Raw genomic sequence first — 21,804 nt, 5'->3', positions numbered from 1 at the left:
CATTGGTGACCTTGGACGATGAAGCTTCAAAAATCCTTCTACCGCCATCTATCCGCAACCAAAGTCGTCAGACTCACTTGACGCAGCAACAGCATCAGCAACCACTCACCCACACACGCTCGTCATAACGCTTGGCACTACTCAAATGGGTACAGGCGCATGAGAATCAACAGCTAATACGTCACCATTCAACAGCCATTTCGTTCGTCTCGCCTCCGACTCACTGGAGGGAGAGTCTGTGGTGAATAGCATATAAGTCAGTTATTAACTACGCTGCACGAACAATTGCTTTTGCATAATGGTTATGTTACTGGACTGCGAACCACAAGGTCCCACGTTCTATCCCTAAAAGGTTCTTCCAGGTTCTATCCACATCGCATATCCCTAAAAGTTCATATAATACATGGCTGATTGCGGTATTGCATTGCGGTTGGCTTTGTTAAGCCTTACAACTGAAGTTGTTTACAGCTTCTACGGGGGCTGGGGAGCCTATGCGGGTCAACGTTCTAATGAACCCCTGAAAGACTCGACTTTCAGGGCGGGTAAAAGGGTTGCCGTAATTTCAAGATGGCCAAGTTTAGCGTTAAGCTACATTATCGTGAACAAGGGGGATATGACTTTCATTTGAAAAAAATGAAGGTGGTGGGGTAATTGACATTCTTTGATAGCAATCTAGGGGTGGAAGACTCTTTCAAGTCCCCCCCATAGGGAATGCATAATGTTTTTGCGATTTTTCTCAATAGTGGACAATGGCCAAAAGAAAACAACCCATGATCGATATATCTAGAGTCCTTAAACTTTCATTCAAAACAAAAAAATTTGAAATCGGTAACCAGTGGTTTTAGCTGGATGAATGATATTTTTTTCTTTGAATTTTTTAAATGTATAAATATTTAAATTTTATCTATTTGTCATTTGTTACATTTGAAAACTGAAAATTACTGTCTAAAATCTATTAAAATAATCATTTAATTTTCTAGAATTACACTGAGTACATGAAATATCTGAACGGCTTCCGAATCAACAACATGTCGAATACCAATCCGAAGTTATATGTTCCCCCATCCAATGACATGAAGTTGCCGGACAGAGTGGACTGGCGAGATCAAGGATATGTGACATCTGTTAAAGATCAGGTATCCGTCTAATATGCAGTTATCACATCTTCTTATTATTATGTTCTATACCATCATTTCTATATCTATTAAAAATAAAGATAAATATGTATTCGCGCTTTTTAGGGTAAATCATTTGATCTACAGCTACTAATTTCCATATAAATATTAATACAGAGTGAAAATGTGCTCTTCCAAGAGAATTTTTCTAATTAAAATTTTAATTAATCTATATACTTATAATAAAGCTCAATGTGTGTGTGTGTGTGTGTGTGTGTGTTGGCGCTCTACAGGCCAGACCGTTTGACATACAGCTACCAAATTTGGTACATGTATACCTTGGAGGTTGGGAATGTGCACCTGGGGTTTCTTTTTTCGAATTTTTAATTAGAATTTTAATTATTAATTAAAAACTAACTTTCCCGCCAAAAAAATCTTCCATTTTCCCCACCGCCAACTTTTCCGCCAAAAAAATCTTCCATTATCCCCAGCGCCAAACGAGAAAGGCTTCAGGTTTTTTTTTCTCCCAACAGTAATGAGGCTAGGGTTAAAATTTTTCGGCGGATTATTATCAATCGGTTCTGTTTATTTTCTTAATGTTTGATGCATTTAAAATTAAACATTGTTAATGAATCAATCTTTCAGATTCATTCTGAAGTACTTTTGAATTAAAATAAAACAGAATAAAGGAAATTAAAAATTTCTAATCCGCATAGCGTTACCCCAACTGGCGTAGAAAAAATCACGTATTTGCGTTACGTAACCGGCGAAGAAAATTCACGCATGCGCATTCTGTTCTGAGTGTTGCCATGACAACGTTATCAATGAATGATTTAAATTATTTTTGGGTTAGTTGCATGCTTTTGTAAGTAAATTGTATTTATGTTAGTTATATATTTTTTGTATATGCTTATAGTTTTAAGTACATCGTTTTTTAAGTAGTTTTTTTAAAACCTGTTTTCAACCGTTTATTTTAAACGATTCGTTTTATTTTCTTAGTGTTTGATGCATTTAAATTTAAACATTGTTAATTAATCGATCTGCTCATAATGAATCTAAGAAAATTTTGTTGACCAACTCTTGAGATATTACATAAATTAAAAAAGATATTCTTTAGTGCCCATAAAGTTTAAACGCTGAGTGACTCTATTTTCAGTAATCAGATTATAAAAAAATGCTTTGTTTCAGTAAAAAATATTATTATATTAATTGAAGATAAATTCTTTCCACTTTAATTTAAAGCATAAATTCTACGGGTGCTAACAGAAAATGAGAGAGATACATATTACGTTATGACTGAAGGCCTTTATAATATTATGAATGAATTATGTGATAATCAAAATTTGAAGTTTTAAAATATTTTGATAAAGAAGCTATTAAAGTAGAAATTGCATAAAATATTTAATTATTAAAATTTTAACGAACATTAAGATTGGCGAACCGGCTGGTCGCCAAAGGCGGCTAGTTAAAAATAAAGCGAAATATAAGCGTTGGCTCTAGAAACAATTGTTCAAAACTGATTTTTTTACTTTCTCGTACACATAGTATAGATAAAGTATAGTAATCGTCAAAAAATTTGAACTCGAGATTTTGCGGAATTTCCACGTTTTAGACCTCCTTGAGTTGGAAAAATACATTTTTGGAAAATGTCCGTCTGTCTGTGACATAGATAACAACACTTGGAAATAGAGGGATAAAATTAGGTATACGGTCTTGGCACCAAATTCGCAGATTTCAAATTTTGAGTAAGCAGTGTTCAGAGAAAGTCCATCTGCCATGCTGTTCGAATATAAGTTAACACGATAATTAAAAAACGATAGAGAGCTAGATAAATAAGATTCGGTACACAGATTTAATACCTGTAGTGAAAATACCTATCAAGGTTTGAGCCAATCAGCAACGAGTTGACTGTCGGTAGGGCTATACTTTCAGAAACATATGAAAGTCATAATTCAGAAATACAATGACTTAAATGTATCAAATTTGGTGTGGGATTTTATGAATACGAGTGCAGTTTTGTGCCAAATCTTTGTTTCAATCGATTGAGAAAAACCTGTCTAAAGCACGACTTTGAATTTTCTGATACTACTAATCGTGTACCAAGGATTAATCGCCAAAGAACTCCCAAGGATGACACGATAGATTCAGTAAAAATTCTAAGTTTACGCCAAAGGTTAATATTTCGTAATTATTGTGCACCAGTGCCATGGAAGGCGTTCTCTGGCATAATAAGTTTATTAGAGAACATGAGAGAAAGTTTTTGGTAGATCACTCCTGTTGGTTACATTTTAAAATTTTAAAAATTCTCATTTTAATTCTTCCAGTTTCATTGTCGTGCAATTTTTTTCCTTTTGATTTTTTTCAAAAAATATTTATTTTTGTTTATTTTTATTGACAGATTTCGTTGTTGCAAACAAAATCAACCATTTCAATCATTCTATCAAATATTCTATCAGAGAATAGTATAATTTTCTTTTTTCATCAAAAACAAAGGAGATAATATTCTGCTAATTATCCGGGTAATTTATATTACCCGGAGTACTAATGCCTTTCAAGATTAACAGATCATGACTATCAAGATTAACAGATCATGACTATCAAGATTAATAGATTTAAATCATGATAGAAGCTCTTAATATTTTCGACGAACGAACAGGTCACCAAAGACAACTAGTGCATCAAAATACTTAAATCCAGGATATCTGATAATAACATCTTAACTGTTTTATTTCCTTTACTAAGTAATGAGATGATATCTTCTGTTTGTTCTCTGCAATGTTCTCTTCTATCGGCAAACTTCGAGGAGAACTCCGAAATTGAGGACGACAAGCTTCCGACATGGTGGTTGGTTCTCGCCACCCTTGTGGGTACACGAAAAAATGAGATTTTGGCTCTTCCCATCGCTGACGGGACGTACTTCTTAGGGAAGGATTGTACCGTGACCGGTGATGGCCATTGCGATTCAACCACAGTTCCCGCCTGTGTTGCTATTGCGGTGGTCCGGTCATTTTTTTCCGTGTGCCTTCCAGCGGGTCGGAGTAGCCAGTTTGTGAGCTTACCCTATTAGGTTTTCAGATTTCTGAGAACTGATCACTCTTGATCCTGCTTAAGTTAGGTAGTCAAACAATCGGTCATTTGAGTACAGTATACATACAAATAATATTGTAATTTTTAAAATTTTTTCGCAGGTATTATACTGTAAATAATAGTATCTAATAAAAAAAGTTGCAGAAGATTGAAATGTATGAAGTTTTTATTTTATTTTCTGGTATAGAGAAAAAGCATTTGTGAAAAAAAATAATCGAAGGAAGGCTTTAAACAACGACGATCTTTCGGTTATTATTTAGAAAAACGAATGGATTGAATTTGCTCATCCAACTTTCAATTGTTCACTTTTTTCTTATCCAAACAAATAAATTAGTTTAATCGTTTTCAAAAATATTATCTTTAAATTTATTTACCAGTTTTAAAATGAGAGAAAAAAAATATTTTTCATATGATGATAAAAAGATAAGATGATTAAAATATATTAAAAAATAATGCATAAGGTATTTTTAAAAAATCCAATTTAAACTTTTCACTTTATTATCGCAAACTGAGCTAAGTAACTTCTACTACAATATGAATTTGATCTCTCTCTCTTTATTGCATAGTCACTCTGTGGCAGCTGTTGGGCCTTCTCATCAGCAGGTGCTCTGGAGGGTCAGCTGAAGAAGAAGACGGGATCTCTTGTATCTCTCAGTGCGGAGAATCTCCTCGACTGTGTCACAGGTGGGTTTGTCGTGTGACTATTTTAAGCCAAGTTTTTGCAGAGTAACTTCTGAAGGTAAAAACCCCTAAGCACTAGACGGCAGAAGTCTGATTTCTAGCTCATATGAAGAAGAAACACGCACACACTCGCTTGCACAACCCCTTTTCACACGGGGGGGGGGGCTCATTCAAGCACCTCACAGATAGAACACAGGGCAGAGAACAACCATGCCCGAACTGAGACTCGAATCCAGGACTCCCAGAACACGGGGAAGACGCGCTACCCCTAAGCCAGGATGCTGGCGGTGGATTTGATGCCTCAATCATATTCAGGATGTGACAAAACACAATATTAACACTAAAACAAAGGGATTGTTCTTCCCTCGACTTCTCGTACACTTACACAATGTAACAATTTCTTTCCTCCTCCCCCCGCCCCCCATCCCCTCTCCACCGAATGCAACATAGAGAAGGGCACGTTCAAAGGGTAAAATATCATGCTAAAAGATATTCGAATTCTTTTGAGCATTAGACAACTTTATATGTTTTGTATACGAAAAAGTAGGAAAGTCGATATATGGCTTTTTTGTGGTTGTGAAAAAATATCGAGACCATACTCTTTATCCTCAAGACTAAAACACACATAGAGAAAAGGCTTGGCAGATACCCACGATACTGGCTTTGAAACTCCCACGCATTCGTCAATATATGTCCTAGCTTCGGCGAACCAACTAAACACCAAAGCGGCTAATTCCTAATAATGCAAAAATATAGCAAATGATAGTACTGTAAACAGCAATATAAGTTACTAGTATCATAAGCTACTGTGGCCATTCACGATAGGAGATAATAATAAGAGATAAAGAAAAGATACTAAAGAACCAGTAGGTATGGTTTCGATAAAATATTCTCTATTTTCTCCAATAAAGGTGTTAGCCTAGAGAACGCATTGCATAGCATTGGCGTACAATAGTTACGAAACATTCACTTTTTTTTTACTGAATCTATCGTGACATCCTAAATGAGTTTAATGGAGGTTAATCCTTGGTATTCAGTTAGTAGCATCCGAAAATGGAATTTGTGGTTCAAACGTGTTTTTCCCAATCGAGTGAAACAAAATTTTGACACAAAATTACACTTGTAGTCACAAAATCCCATAACAAATTTGATATATTTAAGTCACAGCGTTTTTGAGTTATTGTGTTCCCATATATTTGAAAGTACAGATTGTAACACTCCCCGTTTCCCAGTACTGATAAGACATTTACAGCCAGCTGTGTCGTCGATGTTAAGTACTTAACTCCTCGAGATAGCCAGATGGTGGATCATTTCACCTGGGTGGTCTCGCATCCGTTCATTAGTGACTACAGTGAAAGACCTCATGTGGGAATTCCTCTTCCAAGAGATATTGATAGTACCTTTAAAGAGAAAGGGGTGTCCAAACATCTGGAGGCTAGATGTTTCTTATTGTGAAAGGACCATCCCACGACCCACTGGCACCGCTGAGGGAGCATATGGCTGAACCCCGATTGACCGAAAGAGAGCTCAAATGACCAATGTAAATTAAGAGGGGGAGATTGTCGCCGAAATAAAGTGCGGAAATTTTTTTTAGGAGGGGAGAAGAAACGAATTGCAGGAGACTCTTGGACTACGCCCACGAGTTCGGAGACCGAGAACCAACTGAATTTCAAGATAAACTTTCGACTTCGACTGTTTTATCTCCTACTACAGGTGTAAATAACTATTTATTTAACCAAGATTAGAACAAGTTGTTCTTTTGTATATATAGGGCTGTAAAATAAAGGATTGTCTGGAAATTCTGCTTCGTTATTTGATCAGTCTAGATCAAGACATTACAAGTTCGACAGATGGTCAATCCCTTGTTGGATTTGGCTTAGAATTTGATGGCAGTCCACACTGTAAATATAAATTCTGTGCACAGAATTTTACCTGTCTATATGTCTTCATTTTGTAATTATTGCTTTGAATTATATTCGTACAGCCGGACAGGCATATTTTATCTGATCGGCTTTTTCCTCAAAATTTGCTATGGCCGCGGTGGCCTGGTGATAAGGTCTCGGCTTCGGAACTGGAGGGCTTCAGGTTCGTGACCCGATTCGTCGTGTAAGCGAGTCTGGTAACGTTAAAACCGTCCGGGCCAAAGGCCTTCTCGCTGGTGTGGTGTGGAGAGGAGGATGCCAGCTCAGGTGTCGTCCTCGTCCTCTGACCATGGTTCAAATTTGAGAAGTCCGTCTTAAAATAGCCCTAGTTTTGTTTTAAAACTGGACATTAATATAATTAATCTAAAGCTCAAAACTTGCTGAAAATCCACAAATTTTGTATAAAGTAACTAAATTTAATCCGTCTAATTCAAAGCTTTTTTGAGTTATCTTTGTCACAGATGGACATTTTCCAGAAATGTGTTTTTCGGACTCAGAGCTTGGAGATTTGTCAAAATCTCGAATTCGAATTTTTTGATGTTTATTATACTTTCTCTATTACTGCGTATTCGAGAAAGTAAAAATGTAACATTTGTCTAAACGTTTTAATTCATCAACACTGCAAGCCAATTCGTAATATCATTTCAAAACCAGCCATTACTGAGTTTAACCAAGGGGATCAATTTCACTAATTCCTCATCTAATTTATTTATTTGTATTTGGTTATTTATGTGTTTTTTTATTGTATATTCTTCATCTAAATTTAATTTATAATCTAAAGTTATTATTTTCTATTAGCTTTACTATTTTTAAAAATTACTTGTTATCTTTTATTGCATAGGTATTTCTGTTTCTTATCTTGTTTTTGAATTATGTAATTCATTTCTTATTTTTATTTTCTTTTTTACTTTATTTATTTTTTATTTTTTTATTTATTAATTATTCTGTAGATATTTATGCATGTTATTTCTTAATTCATTTATATTCACTGTATTCCATAAATTTTCTGTATATATTGCGCCTTTGTATCGAGGGATGAAAATATGGACTCTTATGTCTTTATACTGAAGTATTTGTGTTTAGGTGGCCAGCCGACTTCCTTCCGAACGGCTCAAGTCAGATCGGGGATTCTTCATTAAAAGTATATTTTCAAAAAGAGAGAAATAAATTTAATTTCTCATTAATATGAAACATCAAATGCAAAGCAACTGGGAATTGAAAAAACTCTTTAAACTATAAAAAAAGTATAAAATTATAAGTATTAACTCACAATTTTTTAAATATAAATATAATTATAATTTACGTACATTTAAAAAGAGTTTTTTTTGATAAAAGGGTTTATAAGTCAAATTCCTATTTTTTTCTATTTTTCTTCCCTTTTAATTCACGTTTCTTATCTCCAGGATTGGAACAATATTAGAATGAATTTCATTCTTTTTCTTAATAGACTATTTTGAAAAATTTCTTCTGCGGGGCTGCTGATTCTTTTAAATTAAGTGCCTTTGAATTAAGTGCTTCATAATTTTTCTCATTCAGCACGATCACTTCCATGGTTTACGCTTGTGCGATTATCTAATCTTCTTTGCTACCTCATAGCTGTAGTAACCATAACCCTAACTATAACCGGCTACTCCGACCCGCCCGAAGGCACACGCAAGAATATGAATGAAGCAGCAGCACTGGCCAGAGCTGTGGGTGAATCCTAAGACTTCACCGACCACGACACAAACATTCCCTTGGGAAGTACGTTCCGTCATCGATGGGAGGAGCCAACACGCACCTTTTTCTGTATCCACTAGGGTGGCGAGTACCAAACAGCATGCTGGAAGCTTCTCATCTTCAATTACGACGTGACCCCCAATGGAAGTCATAAGTATAGTAGATAAAGAAGAATCTAATTAGATTGTGAGTATAAATAAAAGGCGGGTTATATGGCGGCAAGCCTCCTAAGGCTAGTATGCACCACTGCAATTGTGTCTTTTATACACTAGTATTATGCATTCTTGCCAAAGAAAGTACTAATAAGATTTGATTAAAACATATCAAACATAAGTTCACTTCCTTTATTCCATTTACTGGAAAATAACGGATTTTTTCTTCCCAACAGACAACTACGGCTGCGACGGCGGGTACATGGATCCAGCTTTCGAACTGGTGAAAAAGGAAAAAGGAATTGATACCGAGGCATCTTATCCTTATCAAGGCGTTGTGAGTTTCTTTTTTAATAATTCACAATCCTCTCGGGGGAAAAAATCAAAGCATGTTAATGGGTATTTCAGTTTACTCTGGTACTCCAGATGCCATTGAATAAATGGCATCTTTAGCAAAGTCATCGGAAGGCGCGGGGAAATCTCATAATTTAAATCCTCAATAATCATTTTAATGTAAATAATGTATATTGTTTTACGTAATTTTACGCAAGAATAAATAGATGAAAAGGCAATCTGAAATTTATGCACCACATTGGCAACTAGATATCCGAGAGATCAATACGTTACATAAAAAATTATTATGTACACAAACAAAAATTTAGACTTATGTATTGTGCTCTTCCTATCAATGCAGCCAAGAAAGCTATAGTAATTTTATTCGATGTTATTATTTTTAAAAAATCTAGTAGAATAAGACTTCTTTTGTTGTTTATTAGACTGGTTTCTTAAGGAAAAAAAAAACGCTGTACATGATTATGTCTGAATTTGTATATTCAGATGTCTCTTGTATTCACTAGGCAGACAAATGCAGTTTCAAACCGTCAACAATCGGAGCAACATGTAAAGGTTATGTAGACATACCGTCCGGAGATGAGAATGCTTTGAAACAAGCCGTGGCAACAGTAGGCCCGATTTCGGTTGCTATTGACGCTAATTCTAAGGAATTTCTAAACTACAAGTAAGTTGTAGAAGTTTTAAGCAAAATATGATATGTATCTTTTGAAACATAATGCTATTATTACATCTTCCAGTACAATGGATTAGTAAAAAAGTGGTTTGAATAAACTTTATGCATTATGTTTCCGAGAGTATAAATTTAGATTAATCGAATATCTAAAATAATTATAGCATTATCATCTGCCATTTTTTTTTTATTTCGGCAAAAAAATGGCAGACAATATTCGCGATAACATAGAACGTTATTCATGTATCGAAAGTTACTTCTTGCAAAAGATATTTATTTTCTGTTAGGCCTTGAAGTTCCTCAAAAAGTATCCGAGAACAGAAGTATTGATTTTGTAAGTTTTTTATGGGAAAGGGGCTATGCTGCCTTTTTCTATATTTCTTGGGATGTTAAATATAATCCTCTTTATATTTCACTAGAGTCTTCTGTAACTCTTGCCACTTTTCCTTAGAGCCTTTATTCTATTCCTTTTTACATTTCACGAGAGTCTACTCTTTTTGGAGTGTCTTCTCTACCATTTTTCAAATTTTCATGAAAATATACTCGAACTCTTTTCACATTTCTTAGAATTTCTGCTTTAATCTTTTCCAAATTTCCATGAGAAATTAATCTGATTTTTTCATACTTTCTGGGGTAAATGGCTTATATGTGCCTTTAAATGGTATCTAATGTACATTTAGTTTTGAATTATGATGGATTATGATCTTTTGCACGCAAATGAACCCAATTTAAAATTGCTTTAAACTAGGGAAGTGAGTCGTTACGGTGGAACTCATATCGAAATACGATAATGAAGACACCATTTCTCACAAAACAGTCTCGTAAGCAAAATTATTCTGTTCTAATATCCCAGCTGCATGATGCAGACTGAAATGCTACTGCTGTGAGCAATGGAACTGATTTATCTGCACTACCTTGCACCGCACACACACACACACACACACACACACACACACACACACACACACACACACACACACACACACACACACACACCTGCATAAGAAGGACATTTCCAGAAAATTCAAGAAAATGCATAAATATGATATTTTACTTTAATGGTATATTTTCTCATGCAAATAGGAGCTTCAGAATTCACTAAAAACTGCCAGAAAAAAACATTTGTTACTTAACTCACCGAAATGCTGCTCCTAGAGAGTATGGTTTATTTTCAAAGATGTGATGTGAAAATTTCTATAGGTGATACCGGTTAATTTAGATTTAATCTAGAATTTTATAATAATATTCTATGCCACTTAATTAATGACCAAATCCCCACCTTCCATTGTTCTCTTAGCATTAAATTTTAGAAAATGATTTTCTTCTTATAAGATTCATAAGACGGCAAACGTTAAGAGAAAATTCAATTATTATAAAAAATAGAAGATACATTTATTTTAGCTTACGACGATCAGCTCTCATTGTTATTCAGAATTTAAAACTACTTCGTCTTTTATTTGTTGTCATTACCACTACATTTATTAAAGTTAGTAAAAAAAAAAATTAACTTGCATTGTTTGGAAAAAAAAATAAATAAGAAAGCAGAGAAAAACAAAATTAAATAAGAAACTTACACTTATTACTGATGATAGTGGTAATTAATTATATAGATTCACATGAAAATGTTAGGCGCCATGTGAATCACTAAACTTCCCATTCAAACAGCACCGGTAATTGATTTTATACTGATATGGCCTGAACGAAACCATATCAGTCATTTTTGATTGAAAATATAATTTCAGATCAAGCTACGTTAGTCATTGTAGACTAATGATATGCATTGAAAAATTATATTCTAATAATAAATTTTAATATATAGATCACAAAATAATACATCTAAATGGATGCAGTCTTATCGGATGCATAAGTTTGGTAATCATGCATATTAATCTAATTGGACATCGAGGGCTGGACAGAAAGAACGTCAAAATAGACTTGGTGTTTAACGTTCTAAAAACAATACATCTTTCTCTAAAGTCTCCTGGTTTGAGTATTTTGTTCAGAATTGTATTTGTATTATTACAATTTATTTAAAACAGTACAATATGGTATTAGTAAACTTATAAATATCTTGACAAGACTTTAGTCTGTGCTCTTATCTTTTGTTTTAGGAGTGGCATCTATGACCAGCCAGCTTGCAAAAGTGATTATAATTCTATGAGCCACGCTGTCCTCCTGGTTGGTTACGGCACAGAAAATGGCATGGATTACTGGCTCATAAAAAACAGGTGCATTAAGTTAAAAAGTTGACGTTTCTGTGTGATACACTCGAAATTCTAAATTCAGTTTTATTTAAATTTTTTCCATTAAAATTTTTAAAAATAGCCAATTTTTATGATGCAGAGAGATTTATTTATTAAAATAAAAAGCAAAGTTTCATTAGCTACTTTCAATTGGCGCCCTATTTACTGACAAAAATATTTGATGATTCCTTTTCTCTTAATTATATACGGCAAAAATTAAATGTGAGGAATCTGCATATCATGAAAGGTAATGAGTGCCTGCCAAAATATCTATACTGTATTGACCTAGAAAGTTTACAAATCTACCTTTCATGCAGTTTTATTCACAGGAGTGGCAACTACAAGTTTTAGTCAACACCGTTATGATTGTGATTCTGTAATTAATATCATAAAGGTCGTATTACAATCATAAATGTCGTGTAATTTATTATACAACAAGTTTAATTAAATCAATTTTAAACAAATGTTAAGCTGTAATAGCTGAGAATGACTAACACAGGACAAAAATGTTTATTATATATTGTTACGAAATTTCCTGGGGTTCGTTTAGATAGTGGGAGTTATATGGTGTGGAGAACGCTCAATCAGCAGTAGAAAATAAAACAACGACGTTTATTTACACGAAGACACACAGGACAACACAAAGACGACAGCTATATACAGCACAGAAGACGATTATCTTCAGCCGAGACGTGCAGCATACAACAGACTCTACTGCAGACACTAGCGCACAGTTTAGTTCAGCACTAGCTTCAGTCCGTCGCTGCTCCGCTTATCCCTGGAAGACCAGTTCTTCACTGTCGACTCCACTGGTTCACGACTCCTCTCCGGCAGCTGCAGCTCCTTTTATACGCCTCAGGAGGCGGGGCTAGAAGCCTCTCAACCAATCAGGAACGTTCGAGGCGTATCTCCGTTCCTACTGGACGGATCGGGAAAATTCTCGATGTTTCGGGTATAATCTATTTTGGCGCCAAACTCGCCAAATTCGTAGCCAAGCTCTGGGACTTCCTATGGAACCAAGTATGCTGGGAAGCCGAATCACAAATTCGTAACAATATATTACATGCAGAGGCATAGGGCGAAACATTTCATAGGAAGACTTCTTTAACTTTAAAACATAACTCAAACTTAATTTTATTGTTTATTTTTAAGAGGAAAAGGAATATTTAGAGTAGAGGATTTCGAATATTATATTTGCAAACCAATTGCCAAGCGTCTTTTTTTTTTCTTGCTAAGAAAAAATCAAAATACATTTGGAATTAATTGAAATATATAACATAGAAAGTGTACTTACTCTATCTTGACTCATTCTGTTTCTCAAGTAGGAATTTAGTAATCGAAGAGAAGAAAAATTTCTTTTATTCTAAACTGTAGATTTAGAAAGAGTTACTAAGATTCTTTGAAGCTTATTTTATCGTTGGAAATTGTCCAGAATGCAAATGTAGAACTTCCAGAAAAGATTTCGGTGATTTTTCCAAAGCTGACTATTCCTTTCCGCATTTCATTTCCACGATGGCACTGTAAATTGTTCCAGAATAATGGAATTCAAAATAGATCTTTTATGTTAATTATATAGTTGTTAAAACGTGCATGTAAAAATGTTTAATACCCTCTCGATATGTTCGGGTGTAAACAGTATAACAATGATGGTGAAAGTATTGATCGAGATTATAATTAAAAATATTTTTTTAATTTATTAAAATCGGAGAAAAAAATGAATTGAATTAAAATATCATCACTGGAAAGCTTATCTATTTCTAAAACGTCTTCGGAATAGTTGTGTAGTCTTGCAGGAAGAGACCTGGCAAGCACTGATAGTCGGTATAGGCTGAAAGCGTTTTGTTTTGTTTATATTCACAAAAATCTAAAGATTGACATATTTACGCAAACCCAATTTGACTTTGGAGAGATAAATTCTAAAACTAATTTCTTGAAAGAAATATAATAACGGAATCTTAATATAATTACACCATAACTAATAACGCCATCTTACCGAACACATTTCGTTCTAAAAGCTTGATGCATCCATGCATCAATCATTTCTCCTGTCAAGTTTTATCGTAACGCAAGGGTGCGGTGTTCGGCCATGAATCTATCGGAAACGAATATAAGCGTCGTTCGTCCTGAAAAGATGAAAATAGTGCAAAAATAAAACTGCATTAGCAGATGATAGATATTTCAAAAGCTATAATGTGAAAGCCGACCCCAAAATAAAAAAAAGAAGAATAAATAGCCAGTTTGTTGCTTACGAATTTTGTGGCTTCAACAGTTTGTTGCCTTCAAATCGCTTCGAAAACCTCAAGCCAAAACAATATCATGTTTTCACACGATAATTGTTTTTGAGTGATAATTTGTTCCTAAGTGATTGAACAGAAACCTTAACATTTTTGATTGAAATGTTGCCCACCCCCTTTTTTTTAATGAACCCTCATTACACAAGAAAGCATAATTTCATGGCAAATTTGATAGCTTTAGTTCTTCTCTGTAGAGCATCCACAAGGATTTTGTATTGTGCATATCGCATCACATATGCAGATAGTATGTAAATCTATTAGCATCATCTGGTTTAAATAATCTTAAAATAATTCATACCATTAAATTACATGACATTTCATATTTATACTTGTTTTCAGCTGGGGTCCCTCTTGGGGCATGAAGGGATACGCTAAGATGGCAAGAAACAAGAACAACAAGTGTGGAATTGCAACGATAGCAAGCTACCCTTTGATGTGAAGAACAATTCGCTAAGAACAAATTGCAAACCACATCAGAAATGAGAATAAATTATTTATTGATATTTTTTTCTTCTTTTCTTGATTTTTTAGATAACGCATATATTTAATAATAGCTGTAAAAACATGATTGTAAAATAAATAAATTTTTTAATAAATGTTCTTATTGTGAATTGAATTTTAATAGAATATGAAAGCTTTTAATATTTTTAGAAATTTTTTTGCCTTTCGGAACATGAAAAATAAATGTTATTAATTTATTTATGTATATATTAATTCTGTTTTCTAATATATTAAGATTCTGGACTAAACGTAATGCGTGAAAAAAAATTCTTTTGAAAATATTTTTTATGTATGGTTTATTTTAGAATATGTTTAATGCTCAACTGTGCAAATATATCGTATTAAGTGTGCTTGTATTATAAAGAAACATATTTTTTTTTCATCTAAGAATAAAACAGTTATGATTACATGAAAACAATTTAAATGGCATAAAAGATTTCTGAGTTTAGGCTATTACATTTCATTCTTAAAAATATTATTTTAAAAGCTTGTAAATATATGTTTTTTAATTGCTTTTTAAATGTAGTTATAAATCTTTGAATTGAAAGATATCTATTGTCAGTTTTATTCAGTTTGCTTAAATAAATGATTGAAATTGAAATTAAAAGATTTTATTAAGTATAACGGAATAAAATTAAATTTATCTTATTCCATTGATTTCTGCAGACGATAAAGACAATCTATGTTGAACTTGTGATGTCTGAAATTTGCTGGAAAGTGAAGGAATAACTCGAGTGAATTGGCTGTTGGGCCCGTTAAATAAATATCAAGAAATATGAGAGAGATATTTTAAGCTGTTTCTACGAATCTTCATGTTTCGAATACGAGAGGTTCGAATAAAAAACGATATGAATTTTACACATTCAGAAACATTTATTTTTCACGCACACCACAGGACGTCACAAAACATTAAAGTACGGTGTTTCCACCCCAATACCGTGCACGAAGCACATCGTTGATGAAATGGTGGAACCCGAAGACGTCACAAGACAGATAGATACAACACCAACTTACATCGTTTTACTAATGAACATGTTAGGTGTGCCCTCTAGTGGCGAAAATTCGGAAAATAAGCAAACACCCTTTGAAACTAACAGCATATGAAGAATATGCTTATTGAACAATTAGTTTTCTAACCTTATTGTACAATTATTAGTAAGGTGGGGTAGCAGTATGGAATTTTGAGTACGGAAAGATCGAACTTTCTTACTAAATGACATCTATTTATAACTTTTATTTTTATAAATAACCATTTATATTAAACCCATTTGGTAACATCATTAAGACACTTCGTTTCAAATTATGTATATTCTATTCATATTTATTGTCATTAGACTTCTTGCTGAAAAAAACTAGTGAACTTTATCTTCGATTTCTCATATGCAAACTTAATATGTACATTTTGTGCTCCTTTGTAAAGTGAAAGAAAATGAATATACTTTTTAAACATCTGCTTTTTGATTAATACAGTCCATAATTTGAAACATATCTGGAATTTCATGTTGCGTTTAGCTAGGCTTTCCCGTTTTCGATTTATCGCATTCACATACTAGACTGACAGTCAACCCGTTGAAGCACTCAGCCCTAAATTTAACATGACTTTACAATTTTTATAGTAAAAAATACCTAAGATTTTTATGACTATAAGATGTATTTCATTTATATAATATTTTCACTTTTAATTTTCACATAGTGTGATCAGACTTCCAATCCATTGATAAATTTTTGATGAAATTTAATTTTATTATAACGATTTTTAATTATAAAGATAAAGCATTAAGCTGCATTGCATTCTTCCTGCCGTTTGCGTTTTTAAGTTATCAAACTTATCCACAGGTGGAAAAAAGACTGACAGAATTGAAAGACTGACAGACTTCATCCAAACTGACAGAAATCGTCAGTTTTACTGTCAAGACCTTATACTACTTTGATTAAAAAGTGTCCAGAATGTTTCATTTGAAACAAATATCTAGCCAATATCATCTGAAAATTTTAACAATACTTAATTCTGTAAATAAATGGCAATAATCAGAAATTTATTTTATTTTATTGCTTGAAAAAAATCGTTTTTTTTAATTAAAAAAGAATTTCCACTAATGTATGTTCTTTGTAAAGTAATATTCGTCATTTTTCTGAAATGGCGAATCTTATTGAACAAAAAACATGCATTATTTTTTGTTTTCGCAGTGAAATTCCTGTCACAAAAGAATTCGAAATGTTTCAAAAAGTTTTTAATGATCACGATATAAATTAGTTCAAAGAATTAATGACTTTTTTTTTTTGACGAGAAGCAACAATATTGAACAAGTTCCTGTTTCATTTGGTTCTTGTCAAGTAATTTTAAAAGATTTAAGGCTACAACAAGTCGTTTCGCGAACAAATTCGTGTATCATTTGGTTCGTGGCAAGTAATTTTAAAAGATATAAGGCTGCAACGCGTCGTTTCTCGAATTCTCCCAAAAAATTTGAATCTGTTCCAAAAATAGCTAAGTGATCTGAACGAAGCTTTCTAAAGGTACCATTACCGGTATTGAAACGTAAACATTAGCTTTTAAAACAGAAGTAGCTCAAGAACCATGTTAATGGCCTTAGAAATATAAAGCGAAGCCGAAAAGAAAACGGCTTTGAGAAAAGGGAAAAACGTTAAAATTTGCTCAAGAATCAAAGAAATGCTGCATGTTTTCAGTTGATTATCGTGGTGTTTGCATTATGAATTTCTATCAAAGAGTTAAGCAATCAATAAAGATTATTATTTGAATGTTTTGAGATATTTGCTTGCAGGAATTAATCAAAAACAGCTTGAAATGTTACAAGAAAATTCGCAGGTTTTAACCTACAATAAATAATTCGAATTCTCATAATGCAATTTTGATTCGTGAGTTTTTAATCAAAAATGAACAAATGTTACACCACAAGCTCCATATACATGTGATATGACATCGTTTCATTTTTTTCTTATTTCAATATTTAAATTGCATTGCTGTGATTATTATTTTGAGTTCATTAATTCGATAAAAGAAAATTTGACACAAACTTTGAAGAATTTCACAAAAATAATTTTAAGACATGGTTTGATGATTGGAAAATACGTTGGCAAAAGTGCATAACAGTCACAGCTTGATAGCTATTATCTTAAAGAATATGCAATACATTTTGATCAATAAATTAATACCCTTTTTACAAGCTATCAAGTACCCTTAGTACCCTTTTACAAGCAATCCGTGCACGTATGATTATAGTAATACTTCATTTTAATTATTTAAGCTTTCGCTGTTTCTGAATTATCGTGTTGATAAATGGATGAAATTCTAAGATTTTTTTTTAAGCTCTAGTAGTTTAAAACAGAGAGACTAGTCAATATCTTCAGGTTCAATTCTTTTTGACAAATACTGTATCTTCTCATACATTTCGTATACTGGAAAGAAAAAATCATATTTCAAAATCGTACTTTTCTTTTTAGTTTATATTTCCTGGCGCCATCTACTGGTGATAGAATTTATTAGAAAAATAAGAAATAAATTATTCCCCCAATAAAATTTTTTTAATACTAAAAAATAATCAATTTTCTCTTAAAGGCGGTCTTTTTGTAAATCAGTTCAAATATGAAAATTCACGTGCAAACAATTTACTGTTAAATTGATTGTTCAGTTTTTCCACCTCATTTCGATTAAAATTTTAAAAATCTTAAAATACATTTTGAGGTAAAAATAATCATTAATCGCAAGAGGATGAAAGTAATTCTAGGGATTATTTTTATGCATTTTTTTCACATTACGTTATTTCAAATAATTTTATCAATATGATTTAAAAATATTATGTGTCTCTAAGTTAATGATTTTCAGAGATTAAATATTAAATATAAACGTAAAAAAAAGGTAGAAATTTAAAATGAACTTTAAAATAAAAAATACATGATTATAGTCCAGGTTTAATTCATGCATATTGTCTTTATCTAGCTTGCTTGCAACAGCCATTGCATTCTACGCGAAAGATTTTTAAATCACACAGCTATTTATTATTGCATTATCATGTTAACAGAAACAAACCTTAAAATTCTGATTTAAAATTAATTCCCAAAGAAAGTAGTTTCGTTTAATCATAAAATTAGCACTGAAAAAACCCGCGATTGAAATATTTGATAAGAAAAAAATATTGGTATGAATTCCTTTACAACAATAAAAATAATTCTTATTCATTATGGTTAAATTTAATTAGGAAAAAAAAATTAAGAAATGTAAAATGAGTTAATCACTAAAAAGCTATTTTGAGGACTTTTAAGTGATGCAAAAAAAATTTTCACGTTATTTTATTCCCAGAAATTATTGAGGAAAAATTTTGAAATTTCAATGAATTAAAAATCAAATTGAAGTTCCGTAAAACCTTATCCTTGTGATTGGCTTCTACCTTAGTAACTGTTTGCCAATTTTAGCAGTTCTATATCGGAATATTTACCATGTAAAAAGTTTTGAGCAGTTTTTACATCTCTTAATATATTGAAAGTGTGTATGCAAAAATAATGTTAAAAAATGTTAAATGGAATATCATGTTAAAATTCTTACTTTTAACACTGAAAGGGAAAAAGGGAAACTTTAAAAAAAAAATGTACCGGAATATGCTAAATTAAAAGCATTTAGAAGACCACTGTATTTTTTTAAAACCAACAGATTAAATTATTTATGAATTAGTTATATGAGGTATTATATTTTAATTTAAATTAAATAATTGAATCAGATGAAAATACTATACCCTTCCTTTCACGAAATCCTGATGTACATAAACCTAAGTTAATTATTCATAAATAGAGCTAACAAGGCAGGTATGCAACTAATATTTGATAATGTTCTTTCCATTTTTATTTTTTCGTATACGAAATACAGATAAATCTTATGATCAGCAAAAGTTTTAATTTCAAGTTTTCGATAAATCTCCATGTTTCGGACTTCCATGAGTTTGAAAAGCAAATTTTCGGAATTATGTCTGTCCGTAAACACGATAATTAAAAACCACTTTTGACTAGAGGAATAAAATTTTATATATTGACTTCAGACCAATCTTTTCCAAGGAAGTGTGTCTGTCTGGCTGTTCAAGTACAAGTAAGCTTGTTAGCTACAAAATGTAAAGAGCTAGATTCATGAAATTTGGCACATAGATTTGGCATCTAAAATGTAGACACATTTCAAACTTTAAATGAAATCTGCCAAATAGTTGATTTGATGTTGGTGTATATTTTCATGTGTATGTGGACACCATGCCTTAAATCAATGAAATCCGGATTCAGTTGTAGTTTCGTATGAAATTTGGTTTCAATTGATGTGAAAAAAAAAGAATCCAAAACACAAATTCGCCAGCTATATTCAGTAAAAATGCTAAATTCATGCAAAAGTTCTATATTCCGAAACGATTGTTTACAATGTCATGCCAAGTCATTAGCAGTCTTGGCCAAGATCCACAGTTTTATGTGGGGGTGGGGTTTAGCTCCGTTATTAGAGAGTGCCGAGAAAGTTTTGTGGAGACCAATTAGGTTGGTTTTTAATAGTTTATAATAATCATTTTTTAAAATAATTTTTGATATTCTCGGATACGTAGATTGTCAAAAAAATCCAGCCTCGAAACTTTTTAAATTTATTTTTTCGCTTAAGACCATCCAGAGTTCGAAAAGGAACATTTTTGAAATCATATCTATGTATAAGCACATGAATATAATAACTATAAAAAGTAAGGAATTAATCGGATGATGTTTAATATGACGCCTATATACCATTATCGTAAATTGCTTTACAAATTTCATCAAAATGTATCTAAGGACTCTATCTGGCCATTTATGCTTTTAAACTCAGCTTAGAAGCTTAGCGAGGCAAATGAAATTTTTTTATCTAATGATTTTATTACCAGAGATGCTGATTCACATTCATTTTATGGAACTGATGATAATGATGATGTCGTGTCCGCGTTAGCACGAAAAGGGGGCGCAGTAGCTTCTGAAGGTAAAGGCCCCTGAGCCCTCGAGGGCAGAAGTCTGACTTCTAGCTAATGTGAAGACCCCTTTTTACAGGTGGGCACATTCACACACCTCACAGATAGAACACAGATGAAGAACAACCATGCCCGAACCGGGCTTCGAACCCGGAACGCCCAGAACACGAGGAAGGCGCGCTACCCCTATGCCAGGACGCCGGCATTTTATGGAGCTAATTTATTAATATGTTAAATGTCAGTTGATTTGCCTATTCATATGATGTAAACACAGTAACTCAAAATTGTAATTAGAAAGATGTTAAAATTTAATCCATTATACAAAATTAAAAGTATCTAAATTATTTAGATTAAATCCATTACCGGATAGATAATCTATTTTTTTATTTGCATGTAGTGAAAATATTAATTCAAGAACACAACCAATAAGGTAATTGAAATTTAGTATATGGCCTAGGCATTAAAACTCTAGACCAGTATTAAAATGAAGTGTCCTCAATTCAACATTAAGAATTCCAAATGTTGCCTGTAAATACGTATAAAAATGCAGAATATAAGGCATAGGAATATGCTTATTAAAACTATTACAAATTTCTAAAAATAATTAGCACGAGTTTGAGATTCCAAAGCTTGAAATTAAAAACCTATGAGATTGGTCAAACTTATGAAATCACACTTATACATTGAAAACAACCGCGAATAAATGCAAAATTATATTTTTAAAAATACAAACTTCAATGGTACAGGAGATCAATGGATAATATAAGTCATTTAAAGAAAATTTTACATAAAATTTATATTATTTTTTGGAATTAGCTATAACCATTCAAAAGTGTATTGATGTAGATTATTACAAACAAATTTACTTCAATTTAATAAATTACATATGAAAACTTATTTTTATTTCGATATTTTACAAAATATGTCTGGTAACCTGGATCATGCTAAAAAGCACAAGGTTTAAAATGAAAATAAATAATTTTTGGTCTTAACTTTCAATATCAGAAATAATATAATTTTTACCAATTACATCTTTATTAGCTATTTAATTCACAATAATTGCAATAGTAAAATAATAAAACTTTACCTTTTAA

At 32.4% G+C, this 21,804-nt stretch overlaps 1 protein-coding gene across 1 annotated transcript in view; it reads left to right on the top strand.

The window, feature by feature from the left end:
• The window catches only part of LOC129980627 (uncharacterized), a 43,924-nt gene extending 29,151 nt beyond the window's left edge, over positions 1 to 14,773 (top strand). The window contains exons 11-16 of the mRNA XM_056091009.1: positions 981 to 1,136; positions 4,769 to 4,886; positions 8,913 to 9,013; positions 9,534 to 9,694; positions 11,812 to 11,928; positions 14,577 to 14,773. Coding sequence (XP_055946984.1) covers positions 981 to 1,136; positions 4,769 to 4,886; positions 8,913 to 9,013; positions 9,534 to 9,694; positions 11,812 to 11,928; positions 14,577 to 14,676 — 753 coding nt within the window. The 3' untranslated portion in view covers positions 14,677 to 14,773. The remainder of the gene's footprint in view (positions 1 to 980; positions 1,137 to 4,768; positions 4,887 to 8,912; positions 9,014 to 9,533; positions 9,695 to 11,811; positions 11,929 to 14,576) is intronic.
• Positions 14,774 to 21,804: the final 7,031 nt, after the last annotated feature.

This window comes from Argiope bruennichi, chromosome 8, assembly GCF_947563725.1.
Source record: "Argiope bruennichi chromosome 8, qqArgBrue1.1, whole genome shotgun sequence".
In the NCBI taxonomy this organism is placed as follows: domain Eukaryota; kingdom Metazoa; phylum Arthropoda; class Arachnida; order Araneae; family Araneidae; genus Argiope; species Argiope bruennichi.
Note: the sequence above shows the minus strand (reverse complement) of the source record. Positions and strands in the feature narration are given on the sequence as shown.